Genomic DNA, 19026 nt, shown 5'->3' on the forward strand with positions numbered 1-19026 from the left:
GACATTCACATGTTGACTACTGCGCGCGCTACATTCCCCGCAGCCCTGATTGGCCAAGCAGTGTAGCATGATCGTCTGCAGCCAGTGATGGCCAGAAGGGGGCGTTTCATCACAAATTTACACGATAATTCGGGCGTGGCTGGACCTCTGCGACCTCCGCAGTGGAGGCTCTGCCGAACCCCTGAGACCGACTCACCGAACCCCTAGGGTTCGATCGAACCCAGGTTAAGAACCACTGCTGTAAACGGACCAAACTTCAGTCGGGAGAACAACTGAGATAATCCATCCACAATACAAGGTTAGTTGTTAATATACTGCTGCACTGCCTGGGCTGTAGTTACATCGTAAGGTTTAAAAACTGAGCTTTAAAATGAATAGCGGTAATAAAAACCGAGAGAGACCGACAGTGATCACTGATTGTTTTTAGAGGCTTGTTGAGATTAAATAGAACAAGATAAAAGCATTAAAACATGCTAAAAACACAACAGCCTTAATAAAAGTAGAGCAGTTTGAGCCCTAAATCACTTAAAGACCAGATAGTCTGATTTAAGAATGCAAAATTCTAGAACAGCCAATATGGAAACTCTTGATATGAATTTTATCTTATTAAATGAAAAGAAATCACGCTATGTATTTTGCACTACATTACACTAAACAATTTATTGTATAAGTAAATAAAGTGTAGGTTAGGTCACTCCTGTGAAAAGATGCATACAAACTGATGAATCACAAAAGATAGAACGTCAACTTACAGTATGCCTTTTCATATTATATGCTTGCTTATCTTCATTTTCTAACAGTAGATGGGAACTTATGCAGTAAAGCAATGGCTTACAACACAGTGGACTGTGCAGTGGACTAATGCATACATTTAAAGCCTGACAGCAGCTGGTATATACACAGCTACAACAGTCTACAAAGGTTGTTTTCTGTTCAACAAAGCAAATATGATTGAAGAGATTTTTTTACTTCCCCAAAAAGCAAATAAAGAGATTAAACAAGGATTTATTGAACAATGGTTTATGCACTTGAATTAGGAAGGATAAGAAAAGTGACTCTATTGACTGCAATCTGCAATCTGACATCTAATGGTGAGATTTTACACACTGTAACTTTAATGATACTTGAAAATAGGCCAGGAACTGCACTCCTTGGTCTGACCCTGTTCAGTCAGCACACACAGTCTGTGTAATATGTGAATAATAATAAATATGACTTTTCCTCTTTTCCATAAAAAGTTCCCAGTAGGGTTTTTGACCTTTGGCACCATGGAGCTGTGGGCTTTAAAAAAAAAAGTCTTCCACACTGTACCCTGTAATTACTGTACTTCTAATTTCTGAAAAAATACTCTAAAGCATCTTCTAATACTTCAAAATCTATTTGGGTGATTTGGACACGACAATGATTAACTGAAGTATAAAAGTATGCGCTCCAAGGTTCATGTTGGGGCCTTTGGGGTCAGGAGCAAATTAGATTTAGTCCCTCCGAAGGTCAAACTTAGCATCAGAATGGTGCGAAGGAAAGGTGATTGAAGTGACTTTGAACTTGGCATGGCTACGGGTGCAAAATGGTTTGATCTGAGTATTTCTGAAACTGCTGATCTACTGGGTGGGAATTTCCCACACGACCATCTCTGGAGGTGAAGGACAAAAGAAGAAGTAGCAAGCCTGAAAAAACACATCTAAGAGAGTCTTTACTGGACTGTGTGCACATAGATAAAATACAGATTTTCAGCCTGGTAACCTCAATTACCTTTTTATGCCTTAACCTGCATAATTTGTGTCAACTGCATTAACCCTTTTAAGCATGAATTGTGACAACCTCAATCTGGATTTTTTTCTTAAGTATTTTTATTCATCTTTAGGCATGAAAAAAAGATTTTTGAACTTCATTTTTTTTAAACATGCACTTTTCAAAGAGTTTTTTACATGTCCACTTAGGTGGACAACATACATTTTGAGTGGGTGGCACGGTATGGAGTGACACATCAGTGTCCAATGTAGTGGTTTATGTGCAAGTATACCATCAGCAATGTGATTTTTTGTACTATGATACATCAGTATTCTGCATACTGCAACAGAGCACTGATTTTTCCTGTCATTTAACATTGACTGTGTTTGGAGTACAATATAAGATTTTCCATTTATATTATGTTCCATACTTAACCTTTTCCGAGACTTTTCTGTTGTTAGGCAGGATGTTAAGCAGGATCATGGCATCACATAGGTGTTAAAAATACACAGTGGCTGATTTTCATGTAAACAAATAAAAAAACATTCTGATGAAGAGCCACTAAAGGAAGTTTTTGGAGTAACCCTCAGCAGTAATTTGGACATGAAATAGTTAGTAGACATGTTATTAACCCTATGAGGAAATCTTTAAGTCTACTGAGGTACAGAGCCATAATTTAAACTACAGGAAACAGTTTTATTCAAATACAGTTTATTGTCAAAATGTTCTGGTGCTGATCGGTGACTGCCTTTGTACAACTTACCCATCATAAAGTGACCAAAATATTGTGGAACCAGTTCATAGTGTTTAATTGCTTGTGTGTTGGAATATATTAAACACGAAAACCAGGAGCTGCAGAAACCCAGTAATGCTGAAGACACATGTAAGGAATTTATCTTGGTTTCATGATGCAAAAAGGGAGTTACAGTCACATATGATCAAAGAATTCAGGCGAAGAAGTAAAACTAGCAACACATTTAGGTACCAACGGCATAACTGTGAAGACCATGTAGACCAATTTCTAATTTCCACAAACAAAGTTCATTCCTTCAGACTTGAAAATGTTGAAGTAGAATCATGATAAACACTTCTCTCCACACTTGTCACCTTGGTAAATCAAGGCAAGCCTTGAAAGCCCCTAGAGTCTCATATTTCAGTCCCAACACTCATTTAGCAGAGCACAAAGAGAGTTTCTGGGAAAAGTTATCAGAGGCATAGATCTGTGTGGGCAGTATAGGGGTGTGAGTCTGAAGCTGAATGCGATTAGATTAAATGTTCTTGATGGCTTATGCATAAAGGCATGAAGACTGTTGCTGAATGTTGACCTCTTGTTGGCTCCACAACATCAGTGAGCTGCACAGATTTTACCTACACTACTAAAATTTACTTACTCCAACTGAATCACAAACTTTTTGGATGCCTGTGTCACATTGCAAGCCATTAAAAATGAACCAAAAGACCAATATTGATGGTAACAGAGGAGAGAAAACAGAGATTGGCACCCTGACGTTGTTTCTCCTGGTTTAGAGAATGCACAATAGGGGGGAGGTGCCCTGCTATTAGCTTTTCTGTTACAACCCATCCCTGTTCTTATTTAGAGGCAGATATGCCTGGTTATGATTCAAGAGGAATGCCAGAATCCACACCATGTGAGTGAAGTATGCCTCAAGGCTACTGCGGAGCCAGTGCCTCTTTGGTACAGAATATAGTCTGAGCTGCCAATCCAGTTCTGCCTATTACATTTGATTTTCTCCACTTTACACACAAACAGTCACACTGACTTCGTGCATGTAGGTATTCACTTGAGCCAGGCTGACATTTCAATGTCACAGAAATATTCATCAGATCACAGCATCAGCTCTTGTGTTTATATAAGTCATCCCAACAGAATACAACTAGAAATCACAAGGCTGTGTTCTGTTTGATTTTCTGGAAAAAAAATAAAAAAGTAGTACACATTATGTGGTCCTGGGTTTACTGTTCAAATTTGGAGAGAGGGGCGAACTAAAGATAATAGAGGCATGAAGAATCAGCGGATTAACTGGGACAGCCTGAGCCCATCAAAGTGCCCTTGAGCAAAATGCTGCAAGTGTTAATTATTCCAGTGAAGCAGCTCAAGGAGCAGCAGTAGACAATATAGCTGGCACTGGCAAATTTAGGTGTCAGTGTTTGCAAATGTATGAATGTGAAAATGGGAAGAGGTGAAGGGAAGATGACGCACTCAGCAAAACTTGCCTTCGACAAGCAGCCTATGAAAATCACTAATATGAAAATGAATCTTCGTGGCATTCCTCTGCAGAGGGGTCGAATAGTGAATCAGCATGTAAGCGTAGTGCCGATTATTTTTCTTACCTATCAGCGCCAGGTTTGGCAGTTTTCCCAGGCTCTTGCCTTTGTCCAGGACTCGCTCCCACTTGTAGCTAATGGGGTCTGAACCATCGCTGGATTTGCAGCTCAGCTTGACATCACTGCCCTCTTGGAGCTTGCCATCCATCCGGCATCTCGGCTTGGAAGGCTTGACTGCAAGAAAACAAAAGAATCAAAAAATGCTTGAATCAATATTTGCAACAAAACTTCTTATCACAGTTAAACATAAAGTGTATAAAAGACTCACAGTGTTTAACAAATTTACTAGACCACATGCCATAAAAACAAGAACACACTAAACCTGTCATCTTTCAAAAACTTGTTTAAAGCTAAGACGCATATAACAAACTGAATTCATGTTTTTAAATCCAAATCTCAGCCAGCACACTGGACTTCTCCAAGAAGTTCAGAAATAAATCAATCACTACAATTAATGTTTCTGTTCACGAATGTAAGTAAAAGACTGTAAATTAGCATCTCAACCAAAGGAAATAATGTGCTTTATTTTATTCTGCTTTTTCATAAGTAAAACAGTGAATCTTAAAAATCATGGATAACAACATAAAATATATTTAGCAATAAAAATGTCAATTAAACAGCTTGCACATGCATACAACCATTACAGGAACATCAATAATTATTTTACAATCAAATTGCTGCTAATTTAGGGCAGTTGTGACATAAACCTTACACTGCATGGTGGTCTAGTGTATTCGTTAAGCAGCATATATATTAATACAATAATTAAGCAAAAATAAATGCGTTCACCGAAATGATTAATTTTTAATATGTGCATATAATGTAGTCATCAATTTGCCAGTGACGCATGCATTAAAATATGGTTTCCATCACTACTCTGCAGAAAATCGTGGCCTACGTGTATCATGTGGGCTTGCCACAACATTTCCTATGCCAATTATAGGAACTTTGCATTTCATAAAATGAATCTTTATTTTGAAAGGGAAGGGCTGACATTTTTTATTTTGAATGCTGAATATTGAATATTGAGTTATGTTTGAAATAGACTTCTTTGAACATAACATCTACTGAAGCGGGAGTTATTTTATAATGTGAAACTGTCCACCACCTGTGTTTATCGCCCCAGACTAAAGCACTACATTCAAATGAAAAGCAAGAAATAAAATGTAGATAATAACATAGCTTGTTAGGCTGCATAAAGCTGAAATATTTGACGTAGATTGTAAACTTTATTTGATTTGTTCTATCAGTATTTTTTATTGGTGCAACTGTTTGAGGGATGTTCAGTTACCTTGCCATCACAGTCATTTCTGGTAACACAAATTGAAGAAAAAAGCAACATCCTCCCGTAGAGAATGGATCAATTCAACCCCAAGGCTGGCTGTGAATACTTATGGTAATATGTTCTCATGTCAAAGGTTTTGGTCATAGTCTATTAGCTAAAGGCTTAATACAGTATAGCTAGAATCTGCTGAGCCCTGCTCTGTTGGATACATGCTGAAAGGCACTGCTACACTTTAAAAGCATGAAAATAGCATACTGTTTCCCCCTCCCGAGTGACATATTTTTAAATCAGTGGTGAGCTAAATTTAAATATCTATTTTTTATTTTTGTCACGCTGACATATTTCCAATGCTGACTTTTGTGTTTGGCTTAGGATGCTTGTCAGTGAAGTTGCAGCAGTAGTAACTGCGAAATGCTAACATGCAGTGAATTAACAGTAGCCAGTGGAGAGAAAAAAAAAATCAGATAGCTTATGTGCATTTCTCCTTTTGTTTGTCTTTCTTTTCTCGACACCCTGCAGGCAGTATTCTGCTCACAGACTTTGTAAAGAATATAATGAGAGAAGCTGATCAGGGAGCATTGATGCATTCGTCTGTGCGTCTCTGAGCTCTGTCGGGGTCGGTTAAGCCAAACTGCAGAAGGAGCAGTTGGACGGCGTAACCTCAGCTCATAACCCCAATACTAATAAACGCAACATATACACATTTAAAATCTTCACATGCAAATCCACACGCTCATTCAGGCGTGATTGTGCAAGCTTGCACAGAAACATACCCGACCACTGGAGAAGCGCACAAACTATGGCACACACACACGCCGTCTCATGCCAAGCCAGCTACCAGCTCAGCTGCCAAGCCATTATCTTAGCGTAGGGAGCGCGAGAAAAAAATGCAAATGTTCGCCGCTCTCAAAATCGAAAGTGTCACTGGGAAGCTGAGGGCAATTTGTAAAATTCGAGGCACTAACTCACTGAAATGTCTTTATGGAAGAGAGAGGGGAGTGAGAGCGCAAGGATTAACAGACTGTTCCATTAGAAAACCAATAACCACGGGTTGAACTAATCTCCCATGATGTTTTAATAAATCGCATGCTTTTTTGACATTGAGAACGATCTCACTCCTCCCGCCGGACTTTGTGGCCAGCTATTGCGGCAGTCTGTCCTTCATAGTTGTTCAGCTATTTCTGATATGCAGACAGAGAAGCGCATTACCACTGAGGTAGTTGTATTGTTGAGTCATTTATAGCCATCTGCATAATGTGCAAATTAGAACAACACGCTTCCCGTACCAAAATGGGATTTTCTGTATTTATAAGATCTAAGAGTCACTTGGGCAATTAATATTTCTAAGTAGCTTATCTGTACTTAAACTGATGTAAGCTAACTTTTTAACATGATGAACATCAAACTGGTCTGTTGTCTTGCACTGTATATGTCATAGAGGACACAAGTACATTAGAATCTAGCTTGAAATTTGCCCATGTAATGCAGTCTCTAACTCAATCATTTCTGTGCCCTGCCAAACCTACTTGCATGTTTCTGGTCTCACCTCATCAACAAACCAATCCAAACGGACCCAAACAGCACGAACAAAATCAAATCACACTGTCTGAATCAAATTGAATCATTAGATCAGTCAGCATGACAGAGGAAATGTGCCAGGCTAATGATCCAGTGATTAGGTCTGTGTGTGTAAGAAGTGTGTGTATGTGTGTTTGTGTATGAGGATTTTCCATGTACAAATGAATTTCTTCATAACCCAATGGTATGCGCACGTGCACTGATGTATCCACACTTACCCAATACAATGAGGTTGACTTGGCTCCAGTGGTACTTTCCCCCACTCTTGACTTTACAGTAGTACTCCCCCGTGTCGCTCAGCAGCAGGTCACTGATGAGTAGGGAGGCGTCTCCACCCAGGTACTCCCCAGCAAAGGACAGATGGTTGGGCTCAGTATCCATGGGGTCGCTGATGTACACGTTTCCCCCAAAGAAGGTAATAATCTAGATGTGGAGAAAGAAAAGATAATCAAGGATTTAGTTCAGACCAGAGACTGTTGTCTGAAATGAAATTCTTGCACAAGTGAAAAAACTCCTGATGTATTACAGCGAGGGATTGACTGATTCATAATTGCTCCGGTTCTACTTATCTTGATTCTATCTTTCTTTTGAAGGAATTCTCCCATTTCTTCCTGGACCTGGTACTAACATTTTAGCAGCTGGTGATGTCATTTCTTAACTGATTTATGCAAGTAATTCCCCAAATAAGATTTTCATCTCTTAACAGCACATTTGGTTCGCTTAATTCCTATGTCCCAACAGTATTACCCTTGATATATTTCACTGGTAGGCTGCCATTTACATTTTAAATAACATGACTCTAATGGCTGTGTATGCTCAGTTAAGACAGTTCCACGTAGTTCCTCTCTGGAGGCACAGTCTTGAGAAAAACAGAATACCAGCACTCATGGGTAACATTGTTAACAATCACTTTTTAATTAACACTTGGGAAATAATATTTTACAAATGAATGCATTTGCTGGAATGCCAGTATCCTGCCAGTGTTCATTTAGCTGATTATCTGTGAGTGTTGTTATCTCTTTATGGTGTTTCCACAAATAAAGCTGTCAAATGAAAAAGAAAAAACCCCCACAACACCCTCCCAAACAATTCTATTTTATTATTCTGGCCCTAAGATAAAAGATTAAAGTGCACACAGTGGCACTAAAAGTGATGTCACCAGAAAACAACTTCAGAAACAGCAAAGTACATAATATCATACAGATGATACAAAATGGCTATAGAATGACACTTTTGTAACTCCCCTTTTCAAAGGATATACAAATAAAAATGAAAAGAAAAATGTAAAAAAAAAAATAATGGAAAAGGTAAAAATCAGCTTTTAGGCCATTTTAGTCAGATTATGATCAGGCTTGGCTTCAAACACCATAATTCTCAATGATTAGTCCCTTTTAAATGAAATGGTTCTTATATAGTGCTTTTCTACTCTACTTGAGCACACAAAGCGCTTTATACAGCATACCTCATTCAGCCACTCACACCAGCACTTTCTTTTATGCTTTAGTACTTTCATTCACACACATTCACACTCCAATGGCTGCATTGGAGAGCAACATGGAGTTAGTATCTTGCCCAAAGATCTTTAGCATGCAGACTGGAGCTGCCAGTTCTCAAATGGCCAACCTTCTGATTAGTAGATGACCTGCTCTACTTCTTGAGCTAAGGTAGAAAGGTAAATCCCCTCAGAAAAAATGCTTGCGAGTCACACAGCTTCACTCACCACCCCCACTACCAGTATCACATAAACCAGTGAGTTTGTGTATGCTACTGCCACTGTAATCATAGAAACATTTGGTTATAAGCTCAAGAATATGTGCAGAGCGTGCCTGTGGAGGAAGCCCAGAAGGATATTGGCTATTACAGTTGGCTATCAGAGCTGGAGATAGGCATCATCACAGAGATCAGATATCCATAACAGGATAACAATGTGTTCATAACAGAGCTTCTACAAAGTACCAAACAAAGGCTCATAACACTGGCTATTAGGTTAAAGGGATACACAACCAGAGAGAATAAATGGCTTGTTCTCCAAAGACCTATCCAAGGTGTTTTCCCAGCTGCAACCATAACACCTTGGATAGGCAACAATGGGACAAGGACGGATCTCACCACAGCTGAGACTGAGTAAGAGCAAGGATGTGGTGTCATAAAGCCTCCAACTCCAAGTGGCTGGTGGACCTAAGAGCAGACCACAGCAACCTCTCAGAACAAAATCAATGACAAAGGCCAACAAAATAGCTGGGCAGTACCAGTACCTCACACGACTCATGCCTGTTAGTTTAAGAAGCTTACAGCACTCCAGAACACGTGGCAGCATAAATAACTGGGGTGCTAACAACAGATGCTAACATAGGGCAGGACAATCCTGATCACAAAGGTTTTGTGCCCCATAAGGGCACAAAGCTGTTGAGCTCCTAGCTGATTACCTGCTTCTCTGCAACATGAAAGCTCAGGTGTCATAGCAACCGAGATTAGTTAGTTAATTAGTTTATTAAGATCCCCATTAGCTCCTGCAATAGCAGTTTTTTTTAACAGAAAAACTTTTACATAAATGAAACATGTGCTACATGAAAGACCATAAGATGTAGTTACTAGTCATCACATAAGCAAATCTCATAAAGTCATTGGAAACAACAGAGCACCAGCTACTTGACACGGCAGAACACCAGGACTCCAAGACCAGGCAGATCAACCTGAGCACCCGCTGTTCTGACTACAAGAAAGAGTATGAACCGGCACCCCACACTTATACAGTGGAGTGCTGGACTCAACACACTGATAACCTTAATCGGAAATTCCTTGTAGGTACACAAAAAGATGTTGTTGTTAGAGCCTGCGATTAACATAATCTGTTTGATTCTCCCTTTTTTCCCTTCTATTTACCACCAAGATTCATTGATGTTTGCAGACACCGGGTGTTCAAAGGAAAAAAATGAGCTAATTTGAAGTTTGTAGCATCTGTAAACCTGCACCAGAAAGCTTTCATTTTCTCTTCCCTGGCTGTTTACAGTTTGTCTTTGTTTATTTCTAGCCTTTCCTTGTGTGTCTTTTGCTCTCTCACGCTCTTGCTTTATCCACACACACAAACAGAAACAAACACAGCTGTCACAGTGGCCTATTACTCAGGGCAAGTGAGAGCCTGCAGATGGGGACCGCTAAATGCTGGTGCCACAGCGCATCAGTGCCTAAGAAGCAGGGGCACCTGCTGTGATCACAGGTGATGACTGGCCATTTACACACACACGTATATACCCAAACCTACTCACAAACTTGCCGTTTACCAAACATGTGGCACACCATGAATGCAAACAGAAACATATCACTGTGCCACAGCTACACACAGAAAGTAACTGGGCTCTAACACCAAAACAAAAAAGGGCATACCTGTACCTGTCCTGTGGGCATGCAACTGTTGTCTTCATGAAATCAGAACATTAATTACTCACAAACCAAACTACATGTGTATATGTGTTTTTGCTTCTGGTAATGTCTGTACGGTCTGTTAGTGAATTGTTCCATTAACCTGTTAGCAGTCGGACGTACCGCCCACGGTACATTGGATGGTTTAGGGGACTAATTGGACTGCTAAGGGGTTAAGGCAAGGTGTTTTGTTGATTCAGTAAAATACTGTACACAAATAATTAAGTGTCTCTGCTTTTTCACACAGGTCATGAAATGATGATAATGATGACAAAATGCAACCCCAAACCATGAAAAAGCTTCTTCTGCTTTACAGATGGCTGTAGACGCTCACTCTTGTACTGTTCTCCTGACTTTCCCCATGCTTACTGTGGACAGTTTGAAGCAAACATTGACATGCTTCAGTCTTTTCTCCTTGTTTCCCTTCAAATGACTTAATGACAGCCACTCGTCCAGTTTCCTCAAATGTTTTTAAGGCAATTCTGTACATGATGAGGAGATTTGGAAAGCTTTCAGCTAATAAAGCTTTGGGAATCACCCTGTTGGTGCAAAAATACAGTTTGGCAGAATTTCTGCATGTGAATGTCGCGCACTTTTCATAGGTTTAAGTATATAAATGGAAACAAATGATGTGTTTTTAGTTTCTTTGCTAAGTTGTCTGTTATGTGCAGATGCAACATTCTTGAGTCAGGCGCCTGTTTTATGCTTAACAAACAAAAAGCATAATTCTGAAAAAGGTACAAGGACTGGACTGAAAATGACTGAAACATGTCCAAAGAAAAACTTTGACCTTCAGAAGGCCTGGAGAAAGTCTGGCTCCTTGGAAGCAAACTATAAAGACATGAGGGGTGGCTCAAAACTTTTGCACAGCACAATATAGAATTTTTTATATCACATCATTTTATCAAAAACATTAACACAGTAGAATTGCTGCTCTGATCAAAGCAGCTTGTTAAAGATTACTGGAAGCAGATTATATGAACAGTGTGGCTAACATTCAAATATTTAAGCTGTTCGGTTTTTAAAGTGTTTTCCATAAATAATTTTATAGTCAATGAAGAATACACAGAGGAAACAAATATACAACAATGACTCTGTCATTTTACTCTACTACTAATATATTTATCATCTCTGTGGACGATAATTGTCCTCGCAATAATGCCAGTTCAATATCTTCAGTTTTACATGCTGAAGGGCAGCAATTATGCATAGCAAATAGCAACAACACACAATATGCACTAACTAATGTGGCACTGTGGCAGGAGCAATTTCCCAAGAAAGGATGGAAATGAAATTAATAACTTCATCTTTATTAACCATCGCTGGTCTTTTCTGAAACTACACTATGATAAGCTATAAAATGCCGTCTTTGAGTAACTCTCATCATCTAAGACCAACACAGCTGAGAACAGTGAGAGAAGGGCAGTTTTTTTTGTTTTTACTCTTCATCTGACTAAATGGAGTTGAATTTTGTGCCCCTCTGTGTCTTAAACACATGTAGCCTGTACATTTGCTAACAGAGGCTAAATGTTGACAAGATGCTCTTTCCATCTCAACACGGCCTTGGAGCAGAACAAAAGAATGATTTATTCATTCGGCTACAGGCGTAGTCTCTTTCCTAATCAAATTTTCAAACGTTTGATTTTAATTAATGGTGCCTTCAATGTTATCCTCCCGTTAAATATTCATCGCAATGTGGCAGCCCCAGTCTGAATAATCAAAGTGTAAGCCACCAGTTTCCCCCTTTCTTTCATTCCTAGCCCCGCTGCTACCCTTCCACACTTTGCTATTCATTCCTTTCTCTGTGCCAACGCAAGAGCGCATGAAGAAATGGGTTCAGAAGAAAATGGAAGTCCCTTCCTTCCAACAGAACGCTGTTGAGATGTTTTGCTCTCTCGCGCGCTCTTATGAGATTCTAAGCTCAATTTGAGTGAAAAAAATGGCGGTTTTTCAAACACCAGTGAAATTATACCAGAATGTTATCAAAGGCTTTAAAAAACAAAACCAAATTAGCCGTTTAAAGATTTCAGTTATCCTCCTGGTTCAGGCTGATAGACTTTATGAAGCCAGAATTAGAATATTTTATTGTGCCAACTAAAACTTTAAAATACAAACAAGGGGAAATTTTTTTTATAAATGCTGTAATTCCTTTACAGTTAATGCAATACTTTTTGTAAAGCTGAAACTGCACTTAAAGCACACCTTGACTGCTTGATTTAAAATTCAGTGTGACTGCACACAAAGGGGGAAAAAAACTTAAACCTTTAAAAACTTTAAAATGAAGGAATTTCTTTATTTCGTTTAACAGATGTTTTCCTTTTTTAAAGCATTGAATTTTACTATTTCCAGAAAAAGCCTATACACTTCTGCAAAAACAAAAAAAACAAAACAAGAAAAGAAGCACAAAACTAAGTACTTTATGTCCTTGCCCCAAAACATTTGGACATATTTGCCAGAATGTCTTTGTACCCACAGTGTATGATTATTGCATTTACCTGACTGCTGATTTTGACTACTTTTCAGAGAGTTCTCATGTATGATCTGTTTTGAGACCGTTTCCTGTCAACCTTGCCAATTCTGCTTGCGTCCCTGAATGCCTGATTGCACGTGAGCCCTTGTATGTTTATTAAATAGTAGATTTGAACCTGATTCTGTTGTTTGGTCTAATTTCTGATTTCAATTCCTTTTGGGGTGGAAGTTTGCTGCAGCTGTAATCTTCAATTGCCTCTATAATTACATATTTTACAAAACTAAGATGAATTTGTCAGCTTGACAGTAATGAAAAGGTCATTAGGTTTGTTTTTTATTTCCACTTGTTACAGTGTTTATCTCCCACTAGTTAAAAAAGTTAAAAGTAAAAGTGCCAAGGTTAGAAATATATAATGTGTTGGTGAACACAATTGCTCCTTTGTGAATGCCACTGAAAGTTGAAGTGCCTTAGTAATTTTGGGATTGTGTTAATGTGCAACTATTATAGGTCCTGCTGGAAATCAGCGAGCGTAACCCAAATGGAGAAAAGCTAAAATGTTTTTTTTGTGTGTGTGAAAAAGGGAAGTGGAAAGAGAGGAAGAAAAGAAAAACTATCCAAGGCATATACAGTCTATACATATACCTCACATGTTGTTCTTCTGGTTTTTAGCCTAAATGTCACTGTCATTGCCATTTCATCCCAGTAAAGGTCAGTCTTGGTGTTGCAATAACTTTGCAGCAACTACTAAATATTACCCAAGTCATGGCAGAGTAAGACGGCAGGGACTTTTAACAATTCAGATGCTTCTAAACTGTATTAAATGCAGGGAAAAAAGGAATACAAGCTTACCACTTTCTGTGGGGAGTTTGGTTTCTGCAGTAGCCACTCAATGTCAAGAGGGACGGATGATGAGAACTGGTGGTGGCATGGCAAGGTGGCATTGTCCCCAACGACCTTTTTCATCTCTGTCTGGGCCCCCACTGACAGAAGGCTAACTAGAACTGAGGGAGAACAAGAGAAAGAGAGAGAGAGAGAAAAAAAACTTGAGACAGAGGTAGAGACATGTCAGACGGGGTCACTAGCTCGATCTAAGCTTGAGGCAAAAGACAGATGCTGTGGACAGGAAGCGAAACCACAATGATAGAGGAAACCGGGTGCGAGGATACATCCAAATATTGAAGGGAGACAGAACAGATGGATTCTGTTCAGAGGGAATAAAGTTTGATTGAGGAGTTGAAGGAAAAATACTAAAAAAAGCTATTCACAGCTGCAGTTTGGGGGAATTATGGATGGGTACTGTGCCGACACATCTGACACATGGACAATTCTGCCAGAAAACCCCGAAAAGATACAATTAATGAGTCACTTCCATTGCAAAAAAGTCCAAAAGCTATCCCAGGCTACCTTCCCATTAACAGTGAATGTCAGTATGGAAACTATTTTAAGTCCCAACTGCACAGAAAACGCACATACCAAAAACTCCCACTGTCGACTCAGTTAAGACCGACAGTCGCAGTAAAAGGTAGCAGTAATTGCGAGCGTGTGCACAAGTGAGTGACTCTGGGCACTGGCCAGACTAGTGTGGCCTGCGTATCAGTGGGGGAGCAGCAGGGCTAATTTATTGGAGGATGCTGGACAGCCTAGAGGGCTTGAATGGAATTAGCCAGAGGCGTCACAGGGGATGCTGGGAAAGTGAAACTGTGGATAGTGTTTGTGCGTGCTCGCGTTCGTGCATGTGCTGGACTGTGTGTGTCAAGAAGCAGTGGTGCAATGGTGAGATATGTTTAGAAAGACTGCAGAGCTTGACTGTGCTTACGCACTCACGTGTGACGTACAGTTTTGGCCCTGCTATATTCATCTTAACTACCTGCCTTTAATTTAAGTGTGCTGTGCTGAATAATCATATAGCTCCAGGGGAATTTGACTGCTTGGAATTAAAGTTATCCTGCCTAACAGATGCTCATTTGAAGTGAAATGTTCAGACTGTGTAAATATTGTTGCTCCTATTCATTATCATGCCACCTTACTAGACACTCAACATGGCCTGCTGTTTGAACAGGATAAATAAACGTAGTGTGGGACACACATCTGAATGAAAGCTGTGCACTTTGTTTTGTCTGTTATGCTGATACTGACTGACAGAATAGTTTTGTGTTTAGAATATAACCTCATATACGTTCCACGGGAAGCCATGTGAATGCATCAGCGCTTACTGGACGCCTGTCCACTTGTGAACCGGTTCACCCTCATAGGAGCTAACACCCTATCCCATAAGTGATCTCAGGGCCAATGAAAATGTCAGCTCAGTGCTGTGAAACGGGTGACTCAGTGCTGATACAGCACACAAAGAGATGAAGAGTAACCTCACAGAAACTAATTCTCCTTAAAGAGCTTCATCCTTGCTGAGATGACGTCATCTGCTTGAGTTCAGTTGCTCTTCAAGTTTTGATTAAAGGTTGTGCGCATCGGCGGCGGTGTTAAGAAAACCCCCCCGATGGGGAAGTGATTAACACTGAACATCTTGGGAGGATGCAGTGCTTTCCTAACGAAACCATGGGTTCAGGCGTTCACAGAGGCAGCACAAAGAGGGACAACACAGTTTTAAGCTAGAGGCTTTTATGCTGTGGTTTGTGTACAGATTATTCCTAATTATTTAGATTTTTTTCTGAGACTTGTGCCACAATTCCTAGGTGTGTATTGTAGCTTCTCTGTTCCATGTTTTAATGGCCAGAGAGACATGTATATTAACGGATCTAGGACCTTTCTGTGTTTATAAAAAGACTAGAAAGTACTTGCTCCTCTTTCCTCCAATAAACCAAAGACATGCTTATTTGGTTAACTGGTGATTTCACATTTTGGTAGTCTCAGTTTGGTAGCCCGTCACTTATTCACGCCTTTAGCTGACGTCAGCCAGGTTATGCTTCACTCCTGACCACCCTAAGTAGGGAAAGAAGTTAAGAAAAAGATGAATGAGAGGCTGGATAGAAAGTAACCTCCAAAGCCACTTTATATGCAAACCTAAGCGTTTAGCAGAAGTTAGTCTTTCCACTTTTTCTCCAGTGAAAAAACACAAAGAAAGGTACAAGACCACATATGACACAACTTTTTCCTAAGATAGATTCATGCCTGTTGCTAAAGGGCTTCACTGGGGTTCTTGGATAGGTTTGTTTTGCTCTGAGAAGCTGATGCTCTAGTGTGCCATCCAGTGGCAATAAAAGCTTGTGCACAGTTTGAATCCTCAACATTATGTCTTGATTTTCCGAGTCCCACATTCTAAACTTAAGATTTGGGCTACTTGTTGCCAGTTAAATGTAAAGTTTCCAATTGGAATTTGCCATTTGGAGGAACAAAGAGAGGGAATTGAAAGTACTTTGTGGCTGGCTGAGAGCTTCTGTGTCCCTTTGGCACCCGAGGAGCAACAGGACAAATTGCTGAGGTCCTTCTGCTCTGCTTGCCCACCTGCCCAGTTCAAATCATTAGTCAGCAGAAAAGGATGGGCCACCCCTCCTCACAGAGAAGCTTCTGCACCTTAAGGGTATCCCCTTTCATGACTTTTTAATGCAGCATTTGCAGGGGTTATTCATCTTGTTAGCCTCCCTGCTGATATTGCTTTGAATGTCAGAAAAGAGAGTGAGGGCTTTGCAGCATTAGAAAATATTCAAGAGGAAGAAAGTTCAGGCCATGTGTGAATGCACAGCTGGTTGAGCTTAATGGTTCGAGTTAATGCTTGATGGTGGTACAGGGTCTGCTGGGAGACCTGTGCCCACTCCCCTCCTCAGGCTAGCCTCTGTAATCGGTGCTCCCACAGTCATCAGCAGCCTGGGGCTGAACCCGGCACTGTGTAGCTGGCCTGATAAGAGCTTTGTGCTTCCCTCCTCGCCTCCCACCTCATCCTTAACTGCCCACCGCTTCAGCTGAAGGCTCTGTAAATGGAAGAGTTCCCCTGAAAGATAGATAGGGCCAATGTGTCTGAAGAATGAGGGGAATTGCCATCTTTTCCCACACAAAGTACTTTATTTTTCATTAACTGTCTCTAAACTGACCTTCAAAAAAGCGACCTGTGTCAGCTCACTAACGTTGACTTGTGGGTGTTAAATATTCCCTTTATCATCAAACAGTAAAGTTTTCAGTTCCAGATATTTAATTGATTCCTTAGAAATGAAAAAAAAAAGCAAACACCTAATATTTTTTTCCATCTGTGACAGAAAATATTTTTCATTTTTAACAGAAAGAATTGGCAGACAAATCAGACGGGGGTTTTTTGGTCGATATGCAGTCCGTGCTACCCACTTTCCCATTTATTTATGGTCTTGCAGAGGGGCTTTTGTGCTGTGGAATGGATGACACAGTGCTCCCAAAATAAGCTTGCCTTGATGTGAGTTTGAGCTTGCATTTGGTTTGGCCTCATTCACCGTGTGCACAGCTGGGGTGGCTGGACTGCAAGACCCCATCATTTGTGTCAACATCAACACATCAGCTATGAGACACATCAGAATTAATCTCTGTGGCAGATTTGCAAACACTATGGAAATTCTGTTTGGCTTTGGTATGGGCTCGTGACCTTGGGCTTCAATTTGCAGCTAAGGTGACCCAGAAAGAATAATAAAAGAAAAGTGAGCCATATAACCTTCAGCTTCAGTAACATCCCTGGTCACAGCAGCGTGCATGCTTTCACGTGACCTTATAAGATTCCATAGGGGCATGGAAAAGACCATCTAAATAAACACTGTCTTCTTGAGGGGGAGATAAATGTGGTACGGGCTTGCGATATGTTGGCTTGTGCCATATCCCAAAGCATATCCTCTACCCCGCTTTCTCTCTCTCTCTCTCTCTCTCTCTCTCTCTCTCTCTCTCATTATGCCTTCTTGTTACAGCTCTGCTTGGTTCAGTTTCGTGCCTCCATTTGTGACTCCGTTCGGTCTTCACCCACAGAAAGAAAGGAAGGAAAGAAGACGATCATAATTAACAAAAGTGGGAGCTAAAAGAGAGGGAGGTTTAGGGAGAGAGATTGTGAGTGCAGGACACATTTGACAAAGAGAGCGAGAGTGAGAGGCTTGGGTGAAATATGGAGGAACCAATTTCTATGAAAAGACCCTAGGGGGAGTTGTGCTCCAGTAAATCCGCCTTACAGAGCCCTGCAATCTCATTATAGTGTAGCCAGTGAGACGGACAGACAGACAAACAAGACAGGCCCGGATCTTTCGCACTGCCCAAAGTCAAGCCCCATATCCCCTCAGTCAGCACATCAGCCTGGCTGGGGCCTTTGCCACGTCCGACGCTTATGACCTCTGGTACTCAAACATGGCACATCAGAAAGTGGGGGGAGGCGGGGTGGAGGGGTGTGGGACAGTGACAGGGCGGGGAGAAATAGCTTGAGGGAGGGGTGGAGGAATGGTGCAATGCCTTGATTTGACCACTTATGCTAGCTCAATCACTGGTGTGGATGAAGGATTATACCGTCACAAAGGTGGTTTTATACACGGGTTAGCATATGCACACACACCCCGCCCCTACAGACAGGAGGGACGGCTGGTTTATCTTTTTTGACAATTTCTGACAATTTCCTGCTGTGTGCATTCATGCTGCTTTTTCGTCATGTGCAAACATCTATATTTCATGTAAATTCCCAGCTGCCGGTGTATATGATTTATGCTGTATGTGGGTAGATACTCTTTCACAAAGACACCTCCACTCCAGATGCAAGGGACCATCTCGTGCTGACAGCAAATCAGCGCCTCAACATCAGGACCTATGATTTGGAATATCGCTACTTTACACATACAGACACAAGTCGCATTTGAGTTACATTTACAGCCTTACAGCAGCAGGGAAAAGCAACAATCATCTCCCAGTCCTGCCAATCTTTCCCATAACTGTTTATCTTCTGTCAAATAGAGACTCTGTTAAATACAGGGAGGGCAGAATTATTAGGCAAGTTGTATTTTTGAGGAATAATTTTATTGTTGAACAACAACCATGTTCTCAATGAACCCAAAAAACTCATTAATATCAAAGTGAATGTTTTTGGAAGTAGTTTTTAGTTTGTTTTTAGTTTTAGCTATTTTAGGGGGATATCTGTGTCACGGACCCAGTTCCAGGGATTCGGGGTCCGTGAGCAGTCTGGACTACTATTGTAGTTATTATCATTATTATTGTGGTTATTGTTATTATGGTTGTGTCTGCTGTCCTGTTTTCC

The 19026-nt window shown here is 40.5% G+C and overlaps 1 protein-coding gene across 1 annotated transcript in view; it reads right to left on the reverse strand.

Moving 5' to 3' along the window:
• The window catches only part of clmpb (CXADR like membrane protein b), an 87041-nt gene that overhangs the window by 13116 nt on the left and 54899 nt on the right, over positions 1 to 19026 (reverse strand). The window contains exons 2-4 of the mRNA XM_005720640.1: positions 13680 to 13831; positions 7159 to 7363; positions 4084 to 4251 (exon numbers count right to left, since the gene is read on the reverse strand). Coding sequence (XP_005720697.1) covers positions 4084 to 4251; positions 7159 to 7363; positions 13680 to 13831 — 525 coding nt within the window. The remainder of the gene's footprint in view (positions 1 to 4083; positions 4252 to 7158; positions 7364 to 13679; positions 13832 to 19026) is intronic.

The sequence above is a fragment of the Pundamilia nyererei genome, unplaced genomic scaffold (genome assembly GCF_000239375.1).
Source record: "Pundamilia nyererei isolate P.nyererei 1_Seehausen unplaced genomic scaffold, PunNye1.0 scaffold00003, whole genome shotgun sequence".
Taxonomy (NCBI): domain Eukaryota; kingdom Metazoa; phylum Chordata; class Actinopteri; order Cichliformes; family Cichlidae; genus Pundamilia; species Pundamilia nyererei.